Raw genomic sequence first — 25156 nt, 5'->3', positions numbered from 1 at the left:
AACACTACCTCCAAACGAAAAGAAGAGAGATTCCACATGACCCACGTAACCAAGGAGCTCCATCGGGTGCATGCAAAATGATTTTCGAGCCTATGTTACGTTCGACGCAAACTGTGCACCTATCTTGCATCAAGATTAGCACTATCTCCATATGTACCGAAATGAGCTTTCACTTGAGCCTCGTCACCTAGTGGTACCATCGGGTGTGACCAAAATGATTTCTGAGCCTATGGTACATCTAGTGCAAACCATGCACCGACGCTAAGACTACCTCCAAACGAAAAGAAGAGAGATTCCACATGATCCACATCACCAAGGAGCTCCATCGGGTGCATGCAAAATGATTTCCGAGCCTATGTTACGCTCGATGCAAACCGTGCCCCTATCTTGCGTCAAGGTTAGCACTATCTCTAAATGGAAAGAAGTGACATTCCACCTGATCCTACGTCACCTAGGAGTTCTATTGGGTGCATCCAAAATGATTTCCTATCCTATGGTACGTTCGACGCAAACCGTGCACCTATCTTGCATCAAGATTAGCACAATGTCCAAACGTACCAAAATGAGCTACCACTTGAGCCTCATCACTTAGTGGTACCATGGGTGTGACCAAAACAATTTCTGAGCCTATGGTACGTCTAGTGCAAACCATGCACCTATCTTACACCTACGCTAGCACTACCTCCAAACAGAAAGAGGAGAGATTCCACATGACCAACATCACCAAGGAGGTCCATTGGGTGCATCAAAAATGATTTCCTAGCATATTGTACGTTCGACGCAAACCGGGCACTTATCTTGCGTCAAGAATAGCACTATCTCTAAACAGACCGAAACGAGATTCCACTTGAGCCTCGTCACGTTGTGGTACCCTCGGTTGCGTCCAAAACGATCTTAGAGCCTATGGTACATCTAGCACAAACCATGCACCTAGCTTGCACCAACACTAACACTGTCTCCAAACGGAAAGAAGTGAGATTCCACATAACCCACGTCACCTAGGAGTTCCATTGGGTGCATCCAAAATGATTTCCTAGCCTATGGTACGTTCGATGCAAACCATGCAACTATCTTGCGTCAAGATTAGCACTATGTCCAAATGTACCAAAATGAGCATCCACTTGAGCCTCGTCACCTAGTGGTACCATCGGGTGCGATCAAAACAATTTTTGAGCCTATGATACGTCTAGTGCAAACCATGCACCTATCTGACACTGACGCTAACACTACCTCCAAATAGAAAGAAGAGAGATTCCACATGACCCACGTCACCAAGGAGCTCCATCAGGTGCATGCAAAATGATTTCCGAGCCTATGTTACGCTCGACGCAAACCGTGCACATATCTTGCGTCAAGATTAGCACTATCTCCAAACGGAAAGAAGTGACATTCCACATGACCCACGTCACATAGGGGTTCCGTTGGGTGCATCTAAAATGATTTCCTATCCTATGGTACGTTCGACGCAAACCGTGCACCTATCTTGCATCAAGATTAGCACAATGTCCAAACATACCAAAATGAGCTACCACTTGAGCCTCGTCACCTAGTGGTACCATCTGGTGCAACCAAAACGATTTCGGAGCCTATGGTACGTCTAGCGTAAACCATGCACCTATCTTGCACCGACGGTAACACTACCTCCAAACAGAAAGAGGAGAGATTCCACATGACCCACATCACCAAGGAGGTCCATTGGGTGCATCAAAAATGATTTCCTAGCCTATGGTACGTTCGACGCAAACCGTGCGCTTATCTTGCGTCAAGATTAGCACTATCTCTAAACGGACCAAAACGAGCTTCCACTTGAGCCTCGTCACCTAGTGGTACCATCGGTTGCGTCCAAAACGATCTCAGAGCCTATGGTACGTTTTGCGCAAACCATGCACCTAGCTTGCTCCAACACTAACACTGTCTCCAAACGGAAAGAAGTGAGATTCCACATAACCCACGTCACCTAGGAGTTCCATTGGGTGCATCCAAAATGATTTCCTATCCTATGGTACGTTCGACGCAAACCGTGCACCTATCTTGCATCAAGATTAGCACTATGTCCAAACGTACCGAAATGAGCTTCCACTTGAGGCTCGTCACCTAGTGGTACCATCGGGTGCGACCAAAACGATTTTTGAGCCTATGGTATGTCTAGTGCAAACCATGCACCTATCTTGCACAGACACTAACACTACCTCCAAATAGAAAGAAGAGAGATTCCACATGACCCATGTCACCAAGGAGCTCCATCGGGTGCATGCAAAATGATTTCCGAGCCTATGTTATGCTCGACGCAAACCGTGCACCTATCTTGCGTCAAGATTAGCACTATCTCCAAACGGAAAGAAGTGACATTCCACATGACCCACATCACCTAGGGGTTCCATTGGATGCATCTAAAATGATTTCCTATCCTATGGTACGTTCGACGCAAACCGTGCACCTATCTTGCATCAACATTAGCACAATGTCCAAATGTACCAAAATGAGCTACCACTTGAGCCTCGTCACCTAGTGGTACCATCGGGTGCAACCAAAACGATTTCAGAGCCTATGGTACGTCTAGCGCAAACCATGCACCTATCTTGCACCGACGGTAACACTACCTCCAAACAGAAAGAGGAGAGATTCCACATGACCCACAACACCAAGAAGGTCCATTGGGTGCATCAAAAATGATTTCCTAGCCTATGGTACGTTCGACGCAAACTGTGCGCTTATCTTGCGTTAAGATTAGCACTATCTCTAAACAGACCGAAACGAGCTTCCACTTGAGCCTCGTCACCTAGTGGTACCATCGGTTGCGTCCAAAATGATCTCAGAGCTTATGGTACGTTTAGCGCAAACCATGCACCTAGCTTGCTCCGACACTAACACTATCTCCAAACAGAAAGAAGTGAGATTCCACATAACCCGCGTCACCTAAGAGTTCCATTGGGTGCGTCCAAAATGATTTCCTATTCTATGGTACGTTCGACGCAAACTGTGCAACTATCTTGCGTCAAGATTAGCACTATGTCCAAACGTACCGAAATGAGCTTTCACTTGAGGCTTGTCACCTAGTGGTACCATCGGGTGTGACCAAAACGAATTTTGAGCCTATGGTACGTCTAGTGAAAACCATGCACCTATCTTGCACCGACGCTAACACTACCTCCAAACAAAAAGAAGAGAGATTCCACCTGATCCACGTCAGCAAGGAGCTCCATCGGGTGGATGCAAAATGATTTCTGAGCCTATGTTACGCTCGACGCAAACCGTGCACCTATCTTGCATCAAGATTAGCACTATCTCAAAACAGAAAGAAGTGAGATTCTACATGACCCACGTCACCTAGGAGTTCTATTGGGTGCATCCAAAATGATTTCCTATCCTATGGTACTTTCGACGCAAACCGTGCACCTATCTTGCATCAAGATTAGCACTATGTCTAAATGTACCAAAATGAGCTACCACTTGAGCCTCGTCACCTAGTGGTACCATCGGGTGCGACCAAAACAATTTCTGAGCCTATGGTACGTCTAGTGCAAACCATGCACCTATGCTAACACTACCTCCAAACAGAAAGAGGAGAGATTCCACATGACCCACATCACCAAGGAGGTCCATTGGGTGCATCAAAAATGATTTCCTAGCCTATGGTACGTTCGACGCAAACCGAGCACTTATCTTGCGTCAAGAATAGCACTATCTCTAAACGGACCTAAACGAGCTTCCACTTGAGCCTCGTCACATAGTGGTACCCTCGGTTGCGTCCAAAACGATCTCAGAGCCTATGGTACGTCTAGCACAAACCATGCACCTAGCTCGCACCGACACTAACACTGTCTCCAAATGGAAAGAAGTGAGATTCCACATAACCCACTTCACCTAGGAGTTCTATTGGGTGCATTCAAAATGATATCCTGGCCTATGGTACGTTCGACGCAAACCATGCACCTATCTGGCGTCAAGATTAGCACTATCTCCAAATGTACCAAAATGAGCTTCCACTTGAGCCTCGTCACCTAGTGGTACCATCGGGTGCGACCAAAACGATTTCTAAGCCTATGGTACGTCTAGTGCAAACCATGCACCTATCTTGCACCGACGCTAACACTACCTCCAAACGGAAAGAAGAAAGATTCCACATGACCCACATCACCAAGGAGTTCTATTGGGTGCATTCAAAATGATATCCTGGCCTATGGTACGTTCGACGCAAACCATGCACCTATCTTGCGCCAAGATTAGCACTATCTCCAAATGTACCAAAATGAGCTTCCACTTGAGCCTCGTCACCTAGTGGTACCATCGGGTGCGACCAAAACGAATTTTGAGCCTATGGTACGTCTAGTGCAAACCATGCACCTATCTTGCACCGACGCTAACACTACCTCCAAACAAAAAGAAGAGAGATTCCACATGATCCACGTCACCAAGGAGCTCCATCGGGTGGATGCAAAATGATTTCCGAGCCTATGTTATGCTCGACGCAAACCATGCACCTATCTTGCATCAAGATTAGCACTATCTCAAAATAGAAAGAAGTGACATTCCACATGACCCACGTCACCTAGGAGTTCTATTGGGTGCATCCAAAATGATTTCCTATCCTATGGTACTTTTGACGCAAACCGTGCACCTATCTTGCATCAAGATTAGCACTATGTCTAAATCTACCAAAATGAGCTACCACTTGAGCCTCGTCACCTAGTGGTACCATCGGGTGCGACCAAAACAATTTCTGAGCCTATGGTACATCTAGTGCAAACCATGCACCTATCTTGCACCTATGCTAACACTACCTCCAAACAGAAAGAGGAGAGATTCCACATGACCCACATCACCAAGGAGGTCCATTGGGTGCATCAAAAAGGATTTCCTAGCCTATGGTACGTTCGACGCAAACCGAGCACTTATCTTGCGTCAAGAATAGCACTATCTCTAAACGGACCAAAACGAGCTTCCACTTGAGCCTCATCACGTAGTGGTACCCTCGGTTGCGTCCAAAACGATCTCAGAGCCTATGGTACGTCTAGCGCAAACCATGCACCTAGCTTGCACCGACACTAACACTGTCTCCAAACGGAAAGAAGTGAGATTCCACATAACCCACGTCACCTAGGAGTTCCATTGGGTGCATCCAAAATGATTTCCTATCCTATGGTACGTTCGACGCAAACCGTGCACCTATCTTGCGTCAAGATTAGCACTATGTCCAAACATACCGAAATGAGCTTCTACTTGAGGCTCACCACCTAGTGGTACCATTGGGTGCGACCAAAACGATTTTTGAGCCTATGGTACGTCTAGTGCAAACCATGCACCTATCTTGCACCGACGCTAACACTACCTCCAAAAGAAAAGAAGAGAGATTCCACATGATCCACGTCACCAAGGACCTCCATCGGGTGCATGCAAAATGATTTCTGAGCCTAGGCTACGCTCGACGCAAACCGTAGACCTATCTTGCGTCAAGATTAGCACTATCTCTAAACGGAAAGAAGTGAGATTCCACATGACCCACGTCACCTAGGAGTTCCATTGGGTGCATCCAAAATGATTTCCTATCCTATGGTACGTTCTACGCAAACCGTGCACCTATCTTGCATCAAGATTAGTACTATGTCCAAATGTACCAAAATGAGCTACCACTTGATTCTCGTCACCTAGTGGTACCATCGGGTGCGACCAAAACGATTTCTGAGCCTATGGTATGTCTAGTGCAAACCATGCACCTATCTTGCACCGACGCTAACACTACCTCCAAACAGAAAGAGGAGAGATTCCACATGACCCACATCACCAAGGAGGTCCATTGGGTGCATCAAAAATGATTTCCTAGCCTATGGTATGTTCGACGCAAACCGTGCACTTATTTTGCGTCAAGATTAGCACTATCTCTAAACAGACCAAAACGAGCTCCACTTGAGCCTCGTCACCTAGTGGTACCCTCGGTTGCGTCCAAAACGATCTCAGAGCCTATGGTACGTCTAGCGCAAACCATGCACCTAGCTTGCACCGACACTAACACTGTCTCCAAATGGAAAGAAGTGAGATTCCACATAACCCACGTCACCTAGGAGTTCCATTGGGTGCATCCAAAATGATTTCCTAGCCTATGGTACGTTCGACGCAAACCGTGCAACTATCTTGCGTCAAGATTAGCACTATCTCCAAACGTATCGAAATCAGCTTCCACTTGAGCATCGTCACTTAGTGGTACCATCTGGTGCGACCAAAACAATTTTGAGCCTATGGTACATCTAGTGCAAACCATGCACCTATCTTGCACCGACGCTAACACTACCTCCAAACGGAAAGAAGAAAGATTCCACATGACCCACATCACCAAGGAGGTCCATTGGGTGCATCAAAAATGATTTCCTAGCCTATGGTACGTTCGACGCAAACCGAGCACTTATCTTGCGTCAAGAATAGCACTATCTCTAAACGGACCTAAACGAGCTTCCACTTGAGCCTCGTCACGTAGTGGTACCCTCGGTTGCGTCCAAAACGATCTCAGAGCCTATGGTACATCTAGCACAAACCATGCACCTAGCTCGCACCGACACTAACACTGTCTCCAAATGGAAAGAAGTGAGATTCCACATAACCCACTTCACCTAGGAGTTCTATTGGGTGCATTCAAAATGATATCCTAGCCTATGGTACGTTCAACGCAAACCATGCACCTATCTGGCGTCAAGATTAGCACTATCTCCAAATGTACCAAAATGAGCTTCCACTTGAGCCTCGTCACCTAGTGGTACCATCAGGTGCGACCAAAATGATTTCTAAGCCTATGGTATGTCTAGTGCAAACCATGCACCTATCTTGCACCGACGCTAACACTACCTCCAAACGGAAAGAAGAAAGATTCCACATGACCCACATCACCAAGGAGTTCTATTGGGTGCATTCAAAATGATATCCTGGCCTATGGTACGTTCGACGCAAACCATGCACCTATCTTGCGCTAAGATTAGCACTATCTCCAAATGTACCAAAATGAGCTTCCACTTGAGCCTCGTCACCTAGTGGTACCATCGGGTGCGACCAAAACGAATTTTGAGCCTATGGTACGTCTAGTGCAAACCATGCACCTATCTTGCACCGACGCTAACACTACCTCCAAACAAAAAGAAGAGAGATTCCACATGATCCACGTCACCAAGGAGCTCCATCGGGTGGATGCAAAATGATTTCCGAGCCTATGTTATGCTCGACGCAAACCATGCACCTATCTTGCATCAAGATTAGCACTATCTCAAAATAGAAAGAAGTGACATTCCACATGACCCACGTCACCTAAGAGTTCTATTGGGTGCATCCAAAATGATTTCCTATCCTATGGTACTTTTGACGCAAACCGTGCACCTATCTTGCATCAAGATTAGCACTATGTCTAAATCTACCAAAATGAGCTACCACTTGAGCCTCGTCACCTAGTGGTACCATCGGGTGCGACCAAAACAATTTCTGAGCCTGTGGTACATCTAGTGCAAACCATGCACCTATCTTGCACCTATGCTAACACTACCTCCAAACAGAAAGAGGAGAGATTCCACATGACCCACATCACCAAGGAGGTCCATTGGGTGCATCAAAAAGGATTTCCTAGACTATGGTACGTTCGACGCAAACCGAGCACTTATCTTGCGTCAAGAATAGCACTATCTCTAAACGGACCAAAACGAGCTTCCACTTGAGCCTCATCACGTAGTGGTACCCTCGGTTGCGTCCAAAACGATCTCAGAGCCTATGGTACGTCTAGCGCAAACCATGCACCTAGCTTGCACCGACACTAACACTGTCTCCAAACGGAAAGAAGTGAGATTCCACATAACCCGCGTCACCTAGGAGTTCCATTGGGTGCATCCAAAATGATTTCCTATCCTATGGTACGTTCGACGCAAACCGTGCACCTATCTTGCGTCAAGATTAGCACTATGTCCAAACATACCGAAATGAGCTTCTACTTGAGGCTCACCACCTAGTGGTACCATTGGGTGCGACCAAAACGATTTTTGAGCCTATGGTACGTCTAGTGCAAACCATGCACCTATCTTGCACCGACGCTAACACTACCTCCAAACGAAAAGAAGAGAGATTCCACATGATCCACGTCACCAAGGACCTCCATCGGGTGCATGCAAAATGATTTCTGAGCCTATGCTACGCTCGACGCAAACCGTAGACCTATCTTGCGTCAAGATTAGCACTATCTCTAAACGGAAAGAAGTGAGATTCCACATGACCCACGTCACCTAGGAGTTCCATTGGGTGCATCCAAAATGATTTCCTATCCTATGGTACGTTCTACGCAAACCGTGCACCTATCTTGCATCAAGATTAGTACTATGTCCAAATGTACCAAAATGAGCTACCACTTGATTCTCGTCACCTAGTGGTACCATCGGGTGCGACCAAAACGATTTCTGAGCCTATGGTATGTCTAGTGCAAACCATGCACCTATCTTGCACCGACGCTAACACTACCTCCAAACAGAAAGAGGAGAGATTCCACATGACCCACATCACCAAGGAGGTCCATTGGGTGCATCAAAAATGATTTCCTAGCCTATGGTATGTTCGACGCAAACCGTGCACTTATTTTGCGTCAAGATTAGCACTATCTCTAAACAGACCAAAACGAGCTTCCACTTGAGCCTCGTCACCTAGTGGTACCCTCGGTTGCGTCCAAAACGATCTCAGAGCCTATGGTACATCTAGCGCAAACCATGCACCTAGCTTGCACCGACACTAACACTGTCTCCAAACGGAAAGAAGTGAGATTCCACATAACCCTCGTCACCTAGGAGTTCCATTGGGTGCATCCAAAATGATTTCCTAGCCTATGGTATGTTCGACACAAACCGTGCACCTGTCTTGCGTCACGATTAGCACTATCTCCAAATGTACCGAAATGAGCATCCACTTGAGCCTCATCACCTAGTGGTACCATCGGGTGTGACCAAAATGATTTCTGAGCCTATGGTACGTCTAGTGCAAACCATGCACCTATCTTGCTCCGACACCAACAATACCTCCAAACGGAAGAAGAAAGATTCCACATGACCCACATCCCCAAGGAGGTCCATTGGGTGCAACAAAAATGATTTCCTAGCCTATGGTACGTTCGACGCAAACCGTGCACCTATCTTGCGTCAAGATTAGCACTATGTCCACACGTACCGAAATGAGCTTCCACTTGAGCATCGTCACCTAATGGTACCATCGGGTGCGACCAAAATGATTTTTGAGCCTATGGTACGTCTAGTGCAAACCATGCACCTATCTTGCACCGATGCTAACACTACCTCCAAACGGAAAGAAGAGAGATTCCACATGACCCACGTAACCAAGGAGCTCAATCGGGTGCATGCAAAATGATTTTCGAGCCTATGTTACGTTCGACGCAAACTGTGCACCTATCTTGCATCAAGATTAGCACTATCTCCATATGTACCGAAATGAGCTTTCACTTGAGCCTCGTCACCTAGTGGTACCATCGGGTGTGACCAAAATGATTTCTGAGCCTATGGTACGTCTAGTGCAAACCATGCACCTATCTTGCACCGACGCTAACACTACCTCCAAACAGAAAGAAGAAAGATTCCACATGACCCACATCACCAAGGAGGTCCATTAGGTGCATCAAAAATGATTTCCTAGGCTATGGTACATTCGACGCAAACCGTGCACCTATCTTGCGTCGAGATTAGCACTATGTCCAAACGTACCAAAATGAGCTTCCACTAGAGCCTCGTCACCTAGTGGTACCATCGGTTGCGACCAAAATGATTTCTGAGCCTATGGTACGTCTAGTGCAAACCATGCACCTATCTTGCACCGACGGTAACACTACCTCCAAACAGAAAGAGGAGAGATTCCACATGACCCACATCACAAAGGAGGTCCATTGGGTGCATCAAAAATGATTTCTTAGCCTATGGTACGTTCGACGCAAACCGTGCACTTATCTTGAGTCAAGATTAGCACTATCTCTAAATGGACCGAAACAAGCTTCCACTTGAGCCTCGTCACCTAGTGGTACCATCGGTTGCATCCAAAACGATCTCAGAGCCTATGGTACGTTTAGCGCAAACCATGCACCTAGCATGCTCTGACACTAACACTGTCTCCAAACAGAAAGAAGTGAGAATCCACATAACCCACGTCACCTAGGAGTTCCATTAGGTGCATCCAAAATGATTTGCTATCCTATGGTACGTTCGACGCAAACCGTGCACCTATCTTGCGTCAAGATTAGCACTATGTCCAAACATACTGAAATGAGCTTCCACTTGAGGCTCGTCACCTAGTGGTACCATCGGGTGCGACCAAAATGATTTTTGAGCCTATGGTACGTCTAGTGCAAACCATGCACCGACGCTGACACTACCTCCAAACGAAAAGAAGAGAGATACCACATAATCCACATCACCAAGGAGCTCCATCGGGTGCATGCAAAATGATTTCTGAGCCTATGTTACGCTCGATGCAAACCGTGCCCCTATCTTGCGTCAAGATTAGCACTATCTCTAAACAGAAAGAAGTGACATTCCACCTGACCTACGTCACCTAGGAGTTCTATTGGGTGCATCCAAAATTATTTCCTATCCTATGATACTTTCGACGCAAACCGTGCACCTATCTTGCATCAAGATTAGCACTATGTCTAAATGTACCAAAATGAGCTACCACTTGAGCCTCATCACCTAGTGGTACCATGGGTGTGACCAAAACAATTTCTGAGCCTATGGTACATCTAGTGCAAACCATGCACCTATCTTACACCTACGATCTCAGAGCCTATGGTACATCTAGCACAAACCATGCACCTAGCTTGCACCGACACTAACACTGTCTCCAAACGGAAAGAAGTGAGATTCCACATAACCCACGTCACCTAGGAGTTCCATTGGGTGCATCCAAAATGATTTCCTAGCCTATGGTACGTTCGATGCAAACCATGCACCTATCTTGTGTCAAGATTAGCACTATGTCCAAATGTACCGAAATGAGCATCCACTTGAGCCTCGTCACCTAGTGGTACCATCGGGTGCGATCAAAACGATTTTTGAGCCTATGGTACGTCTAGTGCAAACCATGCACCTATCTGACACTGACGCTAACACTACCTCCAAATAGAAAGAAGAGAGGTTCCACATGACCCACATCACCAAGGAGCTCCATCGGGTGCATGCAAAATGATTTCCGAGCCTATGTTACGCTCGACGCAAACCGTGCACCTATCTTGCGTCAAAATTAGCACTATCTCCAAACGGAAAGAAGTGACATTCCACATGACCCACATCACATAGGGGTTCCGTTGGGTGCATCTAAAATGATTTCCTATCCTATGGTACGTTCGACGCAAACCGTGCACCTATCTTGCATCAAGATTAGCACAATGTCCAAACGTACCAAAATGAGCTACCACTTGAGCCTCGTCACCTAGTGGTACCATCTGGTGCAACCAAAACGATTTCGGAGCCTATGGTACGTCTAGCGTAAACCATGCACCTATCTTGCACCGACGGTAACACTACCTCCAAACAGAAAGAGGAGAGATTCCACATGACCCACATCACCAAGGAGGTCCATTGGGTGCATAAAAAATGATTTCCTAGCCTATGGTATGTTCGACGCAAACCGTGCGCTTATCTTGCGTCAAGATTAGCACTATCTCTAAACGGACCGAAACGAGCTTCCACTTGAGCCTCGTCACCTAGTGGTACCATCGGTTGCGTCCAAAACGATCTCAGAGCCTATGGTACGTTTAGCGCAAACCATGCACCTAGCTTGCTCCAACACTAACACTGTCTCCAAACGGAAAGAAGTGAGATTCCACATAACCCACGTCACCTAGGAGTTCCATTGGGTGCATCCAAAATGATTTCCTATCCTATGGTACGTTCGACGCAAACCGTGCACCTATCTTGCGTCAAGATTAGCACTATGTCCAAACGTACTGAAATGAGCTTCCACTTGAGGCTCGTCACCTAGTGGTACCATCGGGTGCGACCAAAATGATTTTTGCGCCTATGGTACGTCTAGTGCAAACCATGCACCTATCTTGCATAGACACTAACACTACCTCCAAATAGAAAGAAGAGAGATTCCACATGACCCATGTCACCAAGGAGCTCCATCGGGTGCATGCAAAATGATTAAGTTGTTGTGCTCGAGCTCTTGTCATCGGACCTTGTTGTGCAGCAGGTGTGGTTGTATCAATGGAAGGGATGTCCTCATCATCCTCCCCTTCTTGCATTTGAGTCGTCCTCGACTCTAGTTCATCCTCTTCTCCCAAATATGGTTTCAAATCTGCAATGTTAAAAGTGGGGCTAACCCCAAAAGCTGCAGGTAGCTCAAGTTTGTACGCATTATCATTAATCCTTTCTAACACTTTAAAAGGACCATCGGCTCTAGGCAGCAACTTAGACTTTCGCAAATCAGGGAACCTATCTTTTCTCAAATGGAGCCAAACTAGATCACCAGGTTCAAAAATGACATGTTTCTTCCCTTTGCTACCAGCTAGTTTATACTTTGCGTTCATGCACTCTATTTTCTCTTTAGTGGTTTCATGCAATTTTAAGATCAGTTCAGCACGTTGTTTAGCATCAAAGTTCACTCGCTCCGAGGTCGGAAGAGGTAACAAATCAATAGGAGCACGTGGCACAAACCCATAAACAATCTCAAAAGGGCTTTTCTTAGTGGTAGAATGCTGTGAACGATTATAAGCAAACTCAACATGAGGCAAGCACTCTTCCCACATTTTTATGTTCTTTTTCAAAACAGCCCTAAGCAAAGTAGATAATGTTCTATTGACAACCTCAGTTTGTCCATCAGTTTGGGGATGACAAGTAGTGGAAAATAAAAGCTTAGTCCCTAGCTTAGCCCACAAAGTTCTCCAAAAATGACTAAGAAATTTTGCATCCCGATCAGAAACAATGGTGTTAGGCACACCGTGCAATCGAACAATCTCACGAAAGAACAAATCAGCAACATGTGTAGCATCATCGCTCTTATGACATGGTATGAAATGTGCCATTTTAGAAAATCTGTCCACAACAACAAACACACTATCCCTCCCCTTCTTTGTTCTAGGCAGTCCTAAAACAAAGTCCATTGAAATATCTTCCCACGGTGCACTTGGAACAGGAAGAGGCATGTATAAACCATGAGGATTAAGGTGTGACTTAGCTTTCTGGCATGTTGTGCAGCGAGCAACGAACCTCTCCACGTCTCTCCTCATCTTGGGCCAAAAGAAATGACCAGCAAGGATGTCCTCTGTCTTTTTCACACCAAAATGTCCCATGAGTCCTCCTCCATGCGCTTCCTGCAACAATAACAAACGCACAGAGCTAGCTGGAATGCATAGCTTGTTAGCTCTAAAGACAAACCCGTCGGTAAGGATGAATCTGTTCCATGTTTTCCCCTCTTGGCAATTCAGCAATACATCTTTGAAATCATTGTCATGTGCATATTGTTCCTTAATAGTTTCCAAACCAAAGATTTTAAAGTCAAGTTGTGAAAGCATGGTGTAACGTCTAGACAAAGCATCAGCAATTATATTTTCCTTCCCCTTTTTGTGTTTGATGACATAAGGAAAGGACTCGATGAATTCAACCCACTTGGCATGTCTACGGTTCAGTTTTGCTTGACTACGGATGTGTTTCAAAGATTCATGATCAGAATGTATGACAAACTCTTTGGGCCACAAATAATGCTGCCATGTTTCCAAAGTCCGAACTAGAGCAAGCAATTCCTTATCATAAGTAGAATAGTTCAAACTAGGGCCACTCAACTTTTCACTGAAATACGCCACAGGTTTCCCCTCTTGTAACAGCACACCACCCAACCCAATTCCACTAGCATCACATTCAAGCTCAAAGGTTTTGTTGAAATCAGGAAGTTGGAGTAAAGGTGCATGAGTTAACTTATCTTTGAGCGTGTTGAAAGCATCCTGTTGGGTTGCAGCCCAAGTGAAGGTTGCACCCTTCTTGGTGAGTTCATGCAGCGGGGCTGCAATGGTGCTGAAGTCCTTCACAAATCGACGGTAGAAACTAGCAAGTCCTAGAAAACTCCGCACTTGTGTGACCGTGCAGGGAACAGGCCAACTGTGTATGGCCTCAACCTTGGCTTGATCAACTTCGATTCCCTGCGGTGTCACAACATATCCAAGAAAAGAAACTCGATCTGTGCAAAAGGTGCACTTCTCAAGATTGCCAAACAAGTGTGCATCCCGTAGAGCATTGAAAACGGCACGCAAATGATCAAGATGTTCCTCTAATGATCTACTATATATCAAGATGTCATCAAAGTATACCACCACGAATCTGCCAATAAAAGAGCGTAAAACCTCGTTCATTAATCTCATGAAAGTGCTGGGTGCATTAGTCAATCCAAAGGGCATGACAAGCCATTCATATAAACCAAACTTAGTTTTAAACGCTGTTTTCCATTCATCTCCTAGCTTCATACGAATCTGGTGGTAACCACTACGCAAATCAATTTTAGAGAACACAATTGAGCCACTCAATTCATCAAGCATATCATCTAACCTTGGAATAGGATGACGATATCTGATTGTGATGTTGTTTATCGCTCTACAATCAACACACATGCGCCATGATCCATCCTTCTTAGGAACTAAAAGCACGGGAACGGCACAAGGGCTAAGAGACTCACGCACATAACCTTTGTTGAGCAATTCTTGTACTTGTCTCTGAATCTCTTTTGTCTCATCCGGGTTGGTCCTATACGGCGCACGATTAGGCAAGGAAGCCCCAGGGATGAGGTCAATCTGGTGTTCAATCCCTCGAATTGGTGGCAGCCCCGGTGGTACCTCCTTTGGAAAAACATCGGCATACTCCTGCAAAAGATTAGTGACAGCAGGAGGCAAAGAAATAGATGTATCTTCGAGTGAAAATAAAGTTTCTTTGCAAACCAAAGCATAGCAAACAGTAGTACTAGCATCAATCTCATCCAAATCAGATTTGGTGGCAAAGTAACAAGAGCCTTTCAGCTTGATCTCATTTTTATTATGATGAACAGATTTGCTAGACTTCTTCTTATGTTTCTCAAGTTCATTAGCGACAATCTGATTTTCACTAGCAACAGCCTGATTCTTAAGTTTGCTAGCTCTAGCAAGTTCATCTCTTAGAATAGCCTCAGGGGACATGGGGTGCAACACAATCTTCTTGTCATTATGCACAAAAGAGTATTGATTTGTTTTACCAAAGTGCAAGGAATCTTTATCAAACTGCCATGGTCTACCTAACAACATAGAGCATGCTTGCATAGGCACAACATCGCAGTCAATGGAATCATGATAAGAACCAATGGCAAACTCTACCCTTACCAATCGTGTTACCTTCACCTTGCCGCTGCTGTTAAGCCACTGAATGTAGTAAGGCTGCGGGTGTGGTTTTGTGCTCAACAAAAGCTTCTTCACCATTTCAGCACTTGCCAAGTTGTTGCAGCTTCCTCCATCTATGATCACACGGCAAGAGCGTTCCTTGATCACACACTTGGTTTGAAACAAAGTGTGGCGCTGATTTTGCTCAGCCCTCTCCATTTGGGCACTTAGCACCCGCTGCACCACGAGGCTCTCATAGTGCTCAGCAGCTTCAGCCCCAATGTGCTCTTCGTCTTGTTGGAAATCATCTCCTTCCGCTACATTGTTAGCAGCAAGCAAAGCATATGTTTCTTCATCAAAATCACTAGCAGAGGAATACCCACCATCAGCTCGCACAACCATCACACGTGTGCTTGGGCAGTCCTTGCGTACGTGGCCATATCCTTTGCAGCGTAGGCACTGAATATCCCTTGTTCTCCCCGTGGATACCACCGAGGATGAACTCTTGGCAGATGTAGCCGTTGCTCCTCTAGTTGGTTCACTTGGGCATGGTACAGAATTTGTTGTAGAGGAGCGTGGCTTGATGGTCGAGGAAGATTGTGGGGGTGCACGCGTTGACGGTGCAGCAGCATTGGAGGGTGTCCACGGGCTAGCACGACCTGCAGGAATGTTAGCCCTCATGCTAGCTCGTCGTCCCTGCACTTCTCGTTCAGCTTTACAAGCAAGGTGAAATAAACGATTGACAGAATTATATTCCTTATAAGCTAGAATATCCTGAATCTCCCGGTTCAGCCCACCCATAAATCTAGCTATGGCACCATCCTCATTTTCCTCTAGCCTGCAACGAAGCATACCCATTTGTAGCTCTTGATAGTATTCTTCTACAGATTTGGATCCTTGCCTCAATTGTTGCAACTTATGTAAAAGATCACGGGAATAATAAGAAGGAACAAATCTGGCCCGCATGACCCGTTTCAAAGCATCCCAAGTTGGTGTGTTATTTGGGTTCTTACGATGGTATTCAGACCACCAGACAGAGGCAAAGTCAGTAAACTCACTAGTTGCAGCCCTAACACGTTTGTCCTCAGGGAAATCATGGCAAGTAAATTTCTGATCAACAGCTAATTCCCAACTAAGGTACATATCAGGATTATACCTCCCATCAAAAGCAGGTATGGTGAATTTAATCTTGCCAAATGAGTCATCGGCACGTACCTCTTGCCGTGGTCGGCGAGGACCTGTCTCATGGCGGCGGCGATGTTGTTCGATGCGTCGATGACCATTCAGCTCCTCATCAAGCTCAGTGTCCGCTGCATATTCTTCTTCATCATGACCAGCAGCACTGCCCATGGTGTTGTTGTTGTTGTGATTGCGTCGTTCGAAACCATCACAGCGATTCTGTTCCATCCTCTCCAATCGCTCCAAGACACCTACAAGAGATGTATTAACAGAACCAAGAGTGCCTTCCAAGGAAGCCAACTTGGTGTTGGTCTCAATCTGAGCCGTCTCCAATTGACCAAGGCGCTCATTGGTGACACGAACATCCTCATCAAGGTGTTCAGCATGGAGCCTCACTTTGCGTTCAAAGTGTTGCAGCAAGGCTTTTGATCGAGGTGATTGTGGAGGGGTCCTTTCACCTTCTCCTGCCATGGTTAGTATGTAGCAAGGGAATCACAAGAAAATATGTCCTACCAACTAACTGAATTAGGTGGCAACAATTTTCATTCTCTCAGCATGTGCAACCGAGTTCTTACAAGTCCTTACCTTGCTATGCAGATGGTGTTGGCGACGACAAGAACAACACAAGTAGTAGCAAGTAGAACCCTGTGACGTTGTAGATAATTTGTGGAGCTGTAGGTGGCTTAAAAAAATCAAGGTACAGCTGGAACCACGTTAGTCAATGCAAGTTGAATAAGTGTTCAAAGATAGTACCGTGCTGGTCCTAGGCTAACCCGTGCTAGAGACGCGAGCCTAGACACAAATGTTGTCACCGGACAGTAGCAAACAATGGAAATGATGAGAGTAAATAGCATCAACTTAACCCTTCTTTTTTTTTCTTTCTTTCTTTCTTTCCTCCTTTTCCTTTCTTTTTCTTTTCTATTTTCTTTTTCTTTTCTTTTCTTTTCTTTTCTTTTCTTTTCTTTTCTTTTCGACAAGTAGCACAAACTGAACTTTTGCAATATGATTATAACAAGAATGCAGCAAGTAGCATAGACTTTCTTTTACTAGGGATAAGGATTGCAACAAGTAGTACAAATATGCAATTTGAACTCTCTTATTTTCAGAACTGAGTGTACTCAGATTTGCACCAAAACGACAGGTGCATAAGGTAGTGTTTGTGTAGGCACGGCTGAAGGTGATGGTGGTGAGGGTTTCAGCGAAAAGGTCGAGAAAAACAGCGGTGCTTTTGCTGCTGGTTGTGGTGGTATTGGTGGAGATTGCAGCGGCTGAAGTGGGGGGAAAGGCAACAACGGATTGTGTGGTGACTGAAACGTGACAAGAACTCGAAACTCTAAAGGATTAGAACCTAAGAACCAGCACTTGACACCACGATGTAAACCACAAACTCAACAAGCAAAGAACTAAGCAGATCAGCAAGGCTCAAACTTGTGTTTGGAATTTCAGTTCTATCCTATTTTTATATTTCTGGACTATAGGTAAAGTAATGAACGGTAAATCACTCACCAAAGAACCTTGCTCTGATTACCACATGATGGGACAAGGGGTTGTTCCTGATCTTTTGGTGAGTGTGGATAAACTCGATTTGGGGTGGATTCGACGTTGGCTGTCCGACTACAACGACCACAAGGTTGCTGCGCCTTAGCAACAGGTACACCGGCTCCGATTGTGATGTTCTTGCCGTGCCAAGAACACCATGAACCTGCAAGCAACCGAGAACAAGCAAGAACAAGATGAACAAGCAAATAACTCACGGATTTAAGCCAAAGGCCGAATCTGAATCACAAGTTGGGGTCTTGAAACAAGCAAATCGGGTGGTCTAGTCGACACACGCGTTTACAAGGAAGAAGCAGCAGCTATCTTGCATCTAAACAAAACCCAACCTCATTCTGATGGCTGCTGGCTCTATTTATAAGGAGGAGAGCACAAGGGGGAGTGGGAAACCCTAATCTGGGCGTCCCTCAATGGGCTGTAGGTCTGTGCGTCCTTTGGCTTGCTGCGCACAGATTCGGTAGATTCTGATAGTGGGGTTGGACCCATGTGAAAGAGGACGACGCGCTCTTTCCAACAAGTCAAAAACCAGCTTCATTGGATCTCGTATCAAGGAGTTATGGTACTTTTGATGGAGTGTTTCCTGCTGTCTCGAGATGAGCTGAGCGCCCCATTAATGATGATTCCCACTTGTTCGGCTGCTCCATCCTCATCATGGGGTCTAAACATGAGGCAATGGGGTCTTGACCAACATTCCTAAGAATAAGACAATCATCACCATGATTTAGTAGCATCCAATTCTGAGACGAGTTTGTATGAACAGCGAGGAACGACTTTACCTGATAATTAAGTTGTTGTGCTCGAGCTCTTGTCATCGGACCTTGTTGTGCAGCAGGTGTGGTTGTATCAATGGAAGGGATGTCCTCATCATGGTACATCTAGCACAAACCATGCACCTAGCTTGCACCGACACTAACACTGTCTCCAAACGGAAAGAAGTGAGATTCCACATAACCCACGTCACCTAGGAGTTCCATTGGGTGCATCCAAAATGATTTCCTAGCCTATGGTACGTTCGATGCAAACCATGCACCTATCTTGTGTCAAGATTAGCACTATGTCCAAATGTACCGAAATGAGCATCCACTTGAGCCTCGTCACCTAGTGGTACCATCGGGTGCGATCAAAACGATTTTTGAGCCTATGGTACGTCTAGTGCAAACCATGCACCTATCTGACACTGACGCTAACACTACCTCCAAATAGAAAGAAGAGAGGTTCCACATGACCCACATCACCAAGGAGCTCCATCGGGTGCATGCAAAATGATTTCCGAGCCTATGTTACGCTCGACGCAAACCGTGCACCTATCTTGCGTCAAAATTAGCACTATCTCCAAACGGAAAGAAGTGACATTCCACATGACCCACATCACATAGGGGTTCCGTTGGGTGCATCTAAAATGATTTCCTATCCTATGGTACGTTCGACGCAAACCGTGCACCTATCTTGCATCAAGATTAGCACAATGTCCAAACGTACCAAAATGAGCTACCACTTGAGCCTCGTCACCTAGTGGTACCATCTGGTGCAACCAAAACGATTTCGGAGCCTATGGTACGTCTAGCGTAAACCATGCACCTATCTTGCACCGACGGTAACACTACCTCCAAACAGAAAGAGGAGAGATTCCACATGACCCACATCACCAAGGAGGTCCATTGGGTGCATAAAAAATGATTTCCTAGCCTATGGTATGTTCGACGCAAACCGTGCGCTTATCTTGCGTCAAGATTAGCACTATCTCTAAACGGACCGAAACGAGCTTCCACTTGAGCCTCGTCACCTAGTGGTACCATCGGTTGCGTCCAAAACGATCTCAGAGCCTATGGTACGTTTAGCGCAAACCATGCACCTAGCTTGCTCCAACACTAACACTGTCTCCAAACGGAAAGAAGTGAGATTCCACATAACCCACGTCACCTAGGAGTTCCATTGGGTGCATCCAAAATGATTTCCTATCCTATGGTACGTTCGACGCAAACCGTGCACCTATCTTGCGTCAAGATTAGCACTATGTCCAAACGTACTGAAATGAGCTTCCACTTGAGGCTCGTCACCTAGTGGTACCATCGGGTGCGACCAAAATGATTTTTGCGCCTATGGTACGTCTAGTGCAAACCATGCACCTATCTTGCATAGACACTAACACTACCTCCAAATAGAAAGAAGAGAGATTCCACATGACCCATGTCACCAAGGAGCTCCATCGGGTGCATGCAAAATGATTTCCGAGCCTATGTTATGCTCGACGCAAACCGTGCACCTATCTTGCGTCAAGATTAGCACTATCTCCAAACAGAAAGAAGTGACATTCCACATGACCCACGTCACATAGGGGTTCCGTTGGGTGCATCTAAAATGATTTCCTATCCTATGGTATGTTCGACGCAAACCATGCACCTATCTTGCATCAAGATTAGCACAATGTCCAAATGGACCAAAATGAGCTACCACTTGAGCCTCGTCACCTAGTGGTACCATCGGGTGCAACCAAAACGATTTCAGAGCCTATGGTACGTCTAGCGCAAACCATGCACCTATCTTGCACCGACGGTAACACTACCTCCAAACAGAAAGAGGAGAGATTCCACATGACCCACAACACCAAGAAGGTCCATTGGGTGCATCAAAAATGATTTCCTAGCCTATGGTACGTTCGACGCAAACTGTGCGCTTATCTTGCGTTAAGATTAGCACTATCTCTAAATGGACCGAAATGAGCTTCCACTTGAGCCTCGTCACCTAGTGGTACCATCGGTTGCGTCCAAAATGATCTCAGAGCCTATGGTACGTTTAGCGCAAACCATGCACCTAGCTTGCTCCGACACTAACACTGTCTCCAAACACAAAGAAGTGAGATTCCACATAACCCGCGTCACCTAAGAGTTCCATTGGGTGCGTCCAAAATGATTTCCTATTCTATGGTACGTTCGACGCAAACTGTGCACCTATCTTGCGTCAAGATTAGCACTATGTCCAAACGTACCGAAATGAGCTTTCACTTGAGGCTTGTCACCTAGTGGTACCATCGGGTGTGACCAAAATGAATTTTGAGCCTATGGTACGTCTAGTGCAAACCATGCACCTATCTTGCACCGACACTAACACTACCTCCAAACAAAAAGAAGAGAGATTCCACCTGATCCACGTCACCAAGGAGCTCCATCGGGTGGATGCAAAATGATTTCCGAGCCTATGTTACGCTCGACGCAAACCGTGCACCTATCTTGCATCAAGATTAGCACTATCTCAAAACGGAAAGAAGTGAGATTCTACATGACCCACGTCACCTAGGAGTTCTATTGGGTGCATCCAAAATGATTTCCTATCCTATGGTACTTTCGATGCAAACCGTGCACCTATCTTGCATCAAGATTAGCACTATGTCTAAATGTACCAAAATGAGCTACCACTTGAGCCTCGTCACCTAGTGGTACCATCGGGTGCGACCAAAACAATTTCTGAGCCTATGGTACGTCTAGTGCAAACCATGCACCTATGCTAACACTACCTCCAAACAGAAAGAGGAGAGATTCCACATGACCCACATCACCAAGGAGGTCCATTGGGTCCATCAAAAATGATTTCCTAGCCTATGGTACGTTCGACGCAAACCGAACACTTATCTTGCGTCAAGAATAGCACTATCTCTAAATGGACCGAAACAAGCTTCAACTTGAGCCTCGTCACGTAGTGGTATCCTCAGTTGCATCCAAAACGATCTCAGAGCCTATGGTACGTCTAGCACAAACCATGCACCTAGCTTGCGCCGACACTAACACTGTCTCCAAACGGAAAGAAGTCAGATTCCACATAACCCACGTCACCTAGGAGTTCCATTGGGTGCATCCAAAATGATTTCCTAGCCTATGGTACGTTCAACGCAAACCATGCACCTATCTTGTGTCAAGATTAGCACTATCTCCAAATGTACCGAAATGAGCTTCCACTTGAGCCTCGTCACCTAGTGGTACCATCGGGTGCGACCAAAATGATTTCTGAGCCTATGGTACGTCTAGTGCAAACCATGCACCTATCTTGCACCAACGCTAACATTACCTCCAAACGGAAAGAAGAAAGATTCCACATGACCCACATCACCAAGGAGGTCCATTGGGTGCATCAAAAATGATTTCCTAGCCTATGGTACGTTCGACGCAAACCGAGCACTTATCTTGCGTCAAGAATAGCACTATCTCTAAACGGACCTAAACGAGCTTCCACTTGAGCCTCGTCACGTAGTGGTACACTCGGTTGCGTCCAAAACGATCTCAGAGCCTATGGTACGTCTAGCACAAACCATGCACCTAGCTCGCACCGACACTAACACTGTCTCCAAATGGAAAGAAGTGAGATTCCACATAACCCACGTCACCTAGGAGTTCTATTGGGTGCATTCAAAATGATATCCTGGCCTATGGTACGTTCGACGCAAACCATGCACCTATCTGGCGTCAAGATTAGCACTATCTCCAAATGTACCAAAATGAGCTTCCACTTGAGCCTCGTCACCTAGTGGTACCATCGGGTGCGACCAAAACGATTTCTAAGCCTATGGTATGTCTAGTGCAAACCATGCACCTATCTTGCACCGACGCTAACACTGCCTCCAAACGGAAAGAAGAAAGATTCCACATGACCCACATCACCAAGGAGTTCTATTGGGTGCATTCAAAATGATATCCTGGCCTATGGTACGTTCGACGCAAACCATGCACCTATTTTGCGTCAAGATTAGCACTATGCCCAAACGTACCGAAATGAGCTTTCACTTGAGGCTTGTCACCTAGTGGTACCATCGGGTGTGACCAAAACGAATTTTGAGCCTATGGTACGTCTAGTGCAAACCATGCACCTATCTTGCACCGACGCTAACACTACCTCCAAACAAAAAGAAGAGAGATTCCACATGATCCACGTCACCAAGGAGCTCCATCGGGTGGATGCAAAATGATTTCCGAGCCTATGTTACGCTCGACGCAAACCGTGCACCTATCTTGCATCAAGATTAGCACTATCTCAAAACAGAAAGAAGTGACATTCCACATGACCCACGTCACCTAGGAGTTCTATTGGGTGCATCCAAAATGATTTCCTAGCCTATGGTACTTTCAACGCAAACCGTGCACCTATCTTGCATCAAGATTAGCACTATGTCTAAATGTACCAAAATGAGCTACACTTGAGCCTCGTCACCTAGTGGTACCATCGGGTGCGACCAAAACAATTTCTGAGCCTATGGTATGTCTAGTGCAAACCATGCACCTATGCTAACACTACCTCCAAACATAAAGAGGAGAGATTCCACATGACCCACATCACCAAGGAGGTCCATTGGGTGCATCAAAAATGATTTCCTAGCCTATGGTACGTTCGACGCAAACCGAGCACTTATCTTGCGTCAAGAATAGCACTATCTCTAAACGGACCGAAACAAGCTTCCACTTGAGCCTCGTCACGTAGTGGTACCCTCAGTTGCATCCAAAACGATCTCAGAGCCTATGGTACGTCTAGCGCAAACCATGCACCTAGCATGCTCCGACACTAACACTGTCTCCAAACAGAAAGAAGTGAGAATCCACATAACCCACGTCACCTAGGAGTTCCATTAGGTGCATCCAAAATGATTTGCTATCCTATGGTACGTTCGACGCAAACCATGCACCTATCTTGCGTCAAGATTAGCACTATGTCCAAACGTACCAAAATGAGCTTCCACTTGAGGCTCGTCACCTAGTGGTACCATCGGTGTGCGACCAAAACGATTTTTGAGCCTTGGTATGTCTAGTGCAAACCATGCACCGACGCTAACACTACCTCCAAACGAAAAGAAGAGAGATTCCACATGATCCACATCACCAAGGAGCTCCATCGGGTGCATGCAAAATGATTTCTGAGCCTATGTTACGCTCGATGCAAACCGGGCCCCTATCTTGCGTCAAGATTAGCACTATCTCTAAACGGAAAGAAGTGACATTCCACCTGACCTACGTCACCTAGGAGTTCTATTGGGTGCATCCAAAATGATTTCCTATCCTATGGTACTTCGACGCAAACCGTGCACCTATCTTGCATCAAGATTAGCACTAGTCTAAATGTACCAAATGAGCTACCACTTGAGCCTCGTCACCTAGTGGTACCATGGGTGTGACCAAAACATTTCTGAGCCTATGGTACGTCTAGTGCAAACCATGCACCTATCTTACACCTACGCTAGCTCTACCTCCAAACAGGAAGAGGAGAGATTCCACATGACCCACATCACCAGGAGGTCCATTGGGTGCATCAAAAATGATTTCCTAGCATATGGTACGTTCGACGCAAACCGGGCACTTATCTTGCGTCAAGAATAGCACTATCTCTAAACAGACCGAAACGAGCTTCCACTTGAGCCTCGTCACGTTGTGGTACCCTCGGTTGCGTCCAAAACGATCTCAGAGCCTATGGTACATCTAGCACAAACCATGCACCTAGCTTGCACCGACACTAACACTGTCTCCAAACGAAAGAAGTGAGATTCCACATAACCCACGTCACCTAGGAGTTCCATTGGGTGCATCCAAAATGATTTCCTAGCCTATGGTACGTTCGATGCAAACCATGCACCTATCTTGCGTCAAGATTAGCACTATGTCCAAATGTACTAAATGAGCATCCACTTGAGCCTCGTCACCTAGTGGTACCATCGGGTGCGATCAAAACGATTTTTGAGCCTATGGTACGTCTAGTGCAAACCATGCACCTATCTGACACTGACGCTAACACTACCTCCAAATAGAAAGAAGAGAGATTCCACATGACCCACGTCACCAAGGAGCTCCATCGGGTGCATGCAAAATGATTTCCAAGCCTATGTTACGCTTGACGCAAACCGTGCACCTATCTTGCGTCAAGATTAGCACTATCTCCAAACGGAAAGAAGTGACATTCCACATGACCCACGTCACATAGGGGTTCCGTTGGGTGCATCTAAAATGATTTCCTATCCTATGGTACGTTCGACGCAAACCGTGCACCTATCTTGCATCAAGATTAGCACAATGTCCAAACGTACCAAAATGAGCTACCACTTGAGCC

At 46.0% G+C, this 25156-nt stretch overlaps 1 protein-coding gene across 1 annotated transcript in view; it reads right to left on the bottom strand.

Annotated features, from left to right (window-relative positions):
* The window catches only part of LOC136491721 (uncharacterized), a 160918-nt gene extending 143826 nt beyond the window's left edge, over nt 1-17092 (bottom strand). Inside the window, exon 1 of the mRNA XM_066487972.1 lies at nt 14228-17092. Within this exon, the coding sequence (XP_066344069.1) occupies nt 14228-16996 (2769 nt within the window). The 5' untranslated portion in view covers nt 16997-17092. The remainder of the gene's footprint in view (nt 1-14227) is intronic.
* Between the last annotated feature and the right edge of the window lie 8064 nt (nt 17093-25156).

Source organism: Miscanthus floridulus, chromosome 11 (assembly GCF_019320115.1).
Source record: "Miscanthus floridulus cultivar M001 chromosome 11, ASM1932011v1, whole genome shotgun sequence".
NCBI classification, from domain to species: domain Eukaryota; kingdom Viridiplantae; phylum Streptophyta; class Magnoliopsida; order Poales; family Poaceae; genus Miscanthus; species Miscanthus floridulus.
This window is presented reverse-complemented; position numbering and strand designations above follow the sequence as displayed.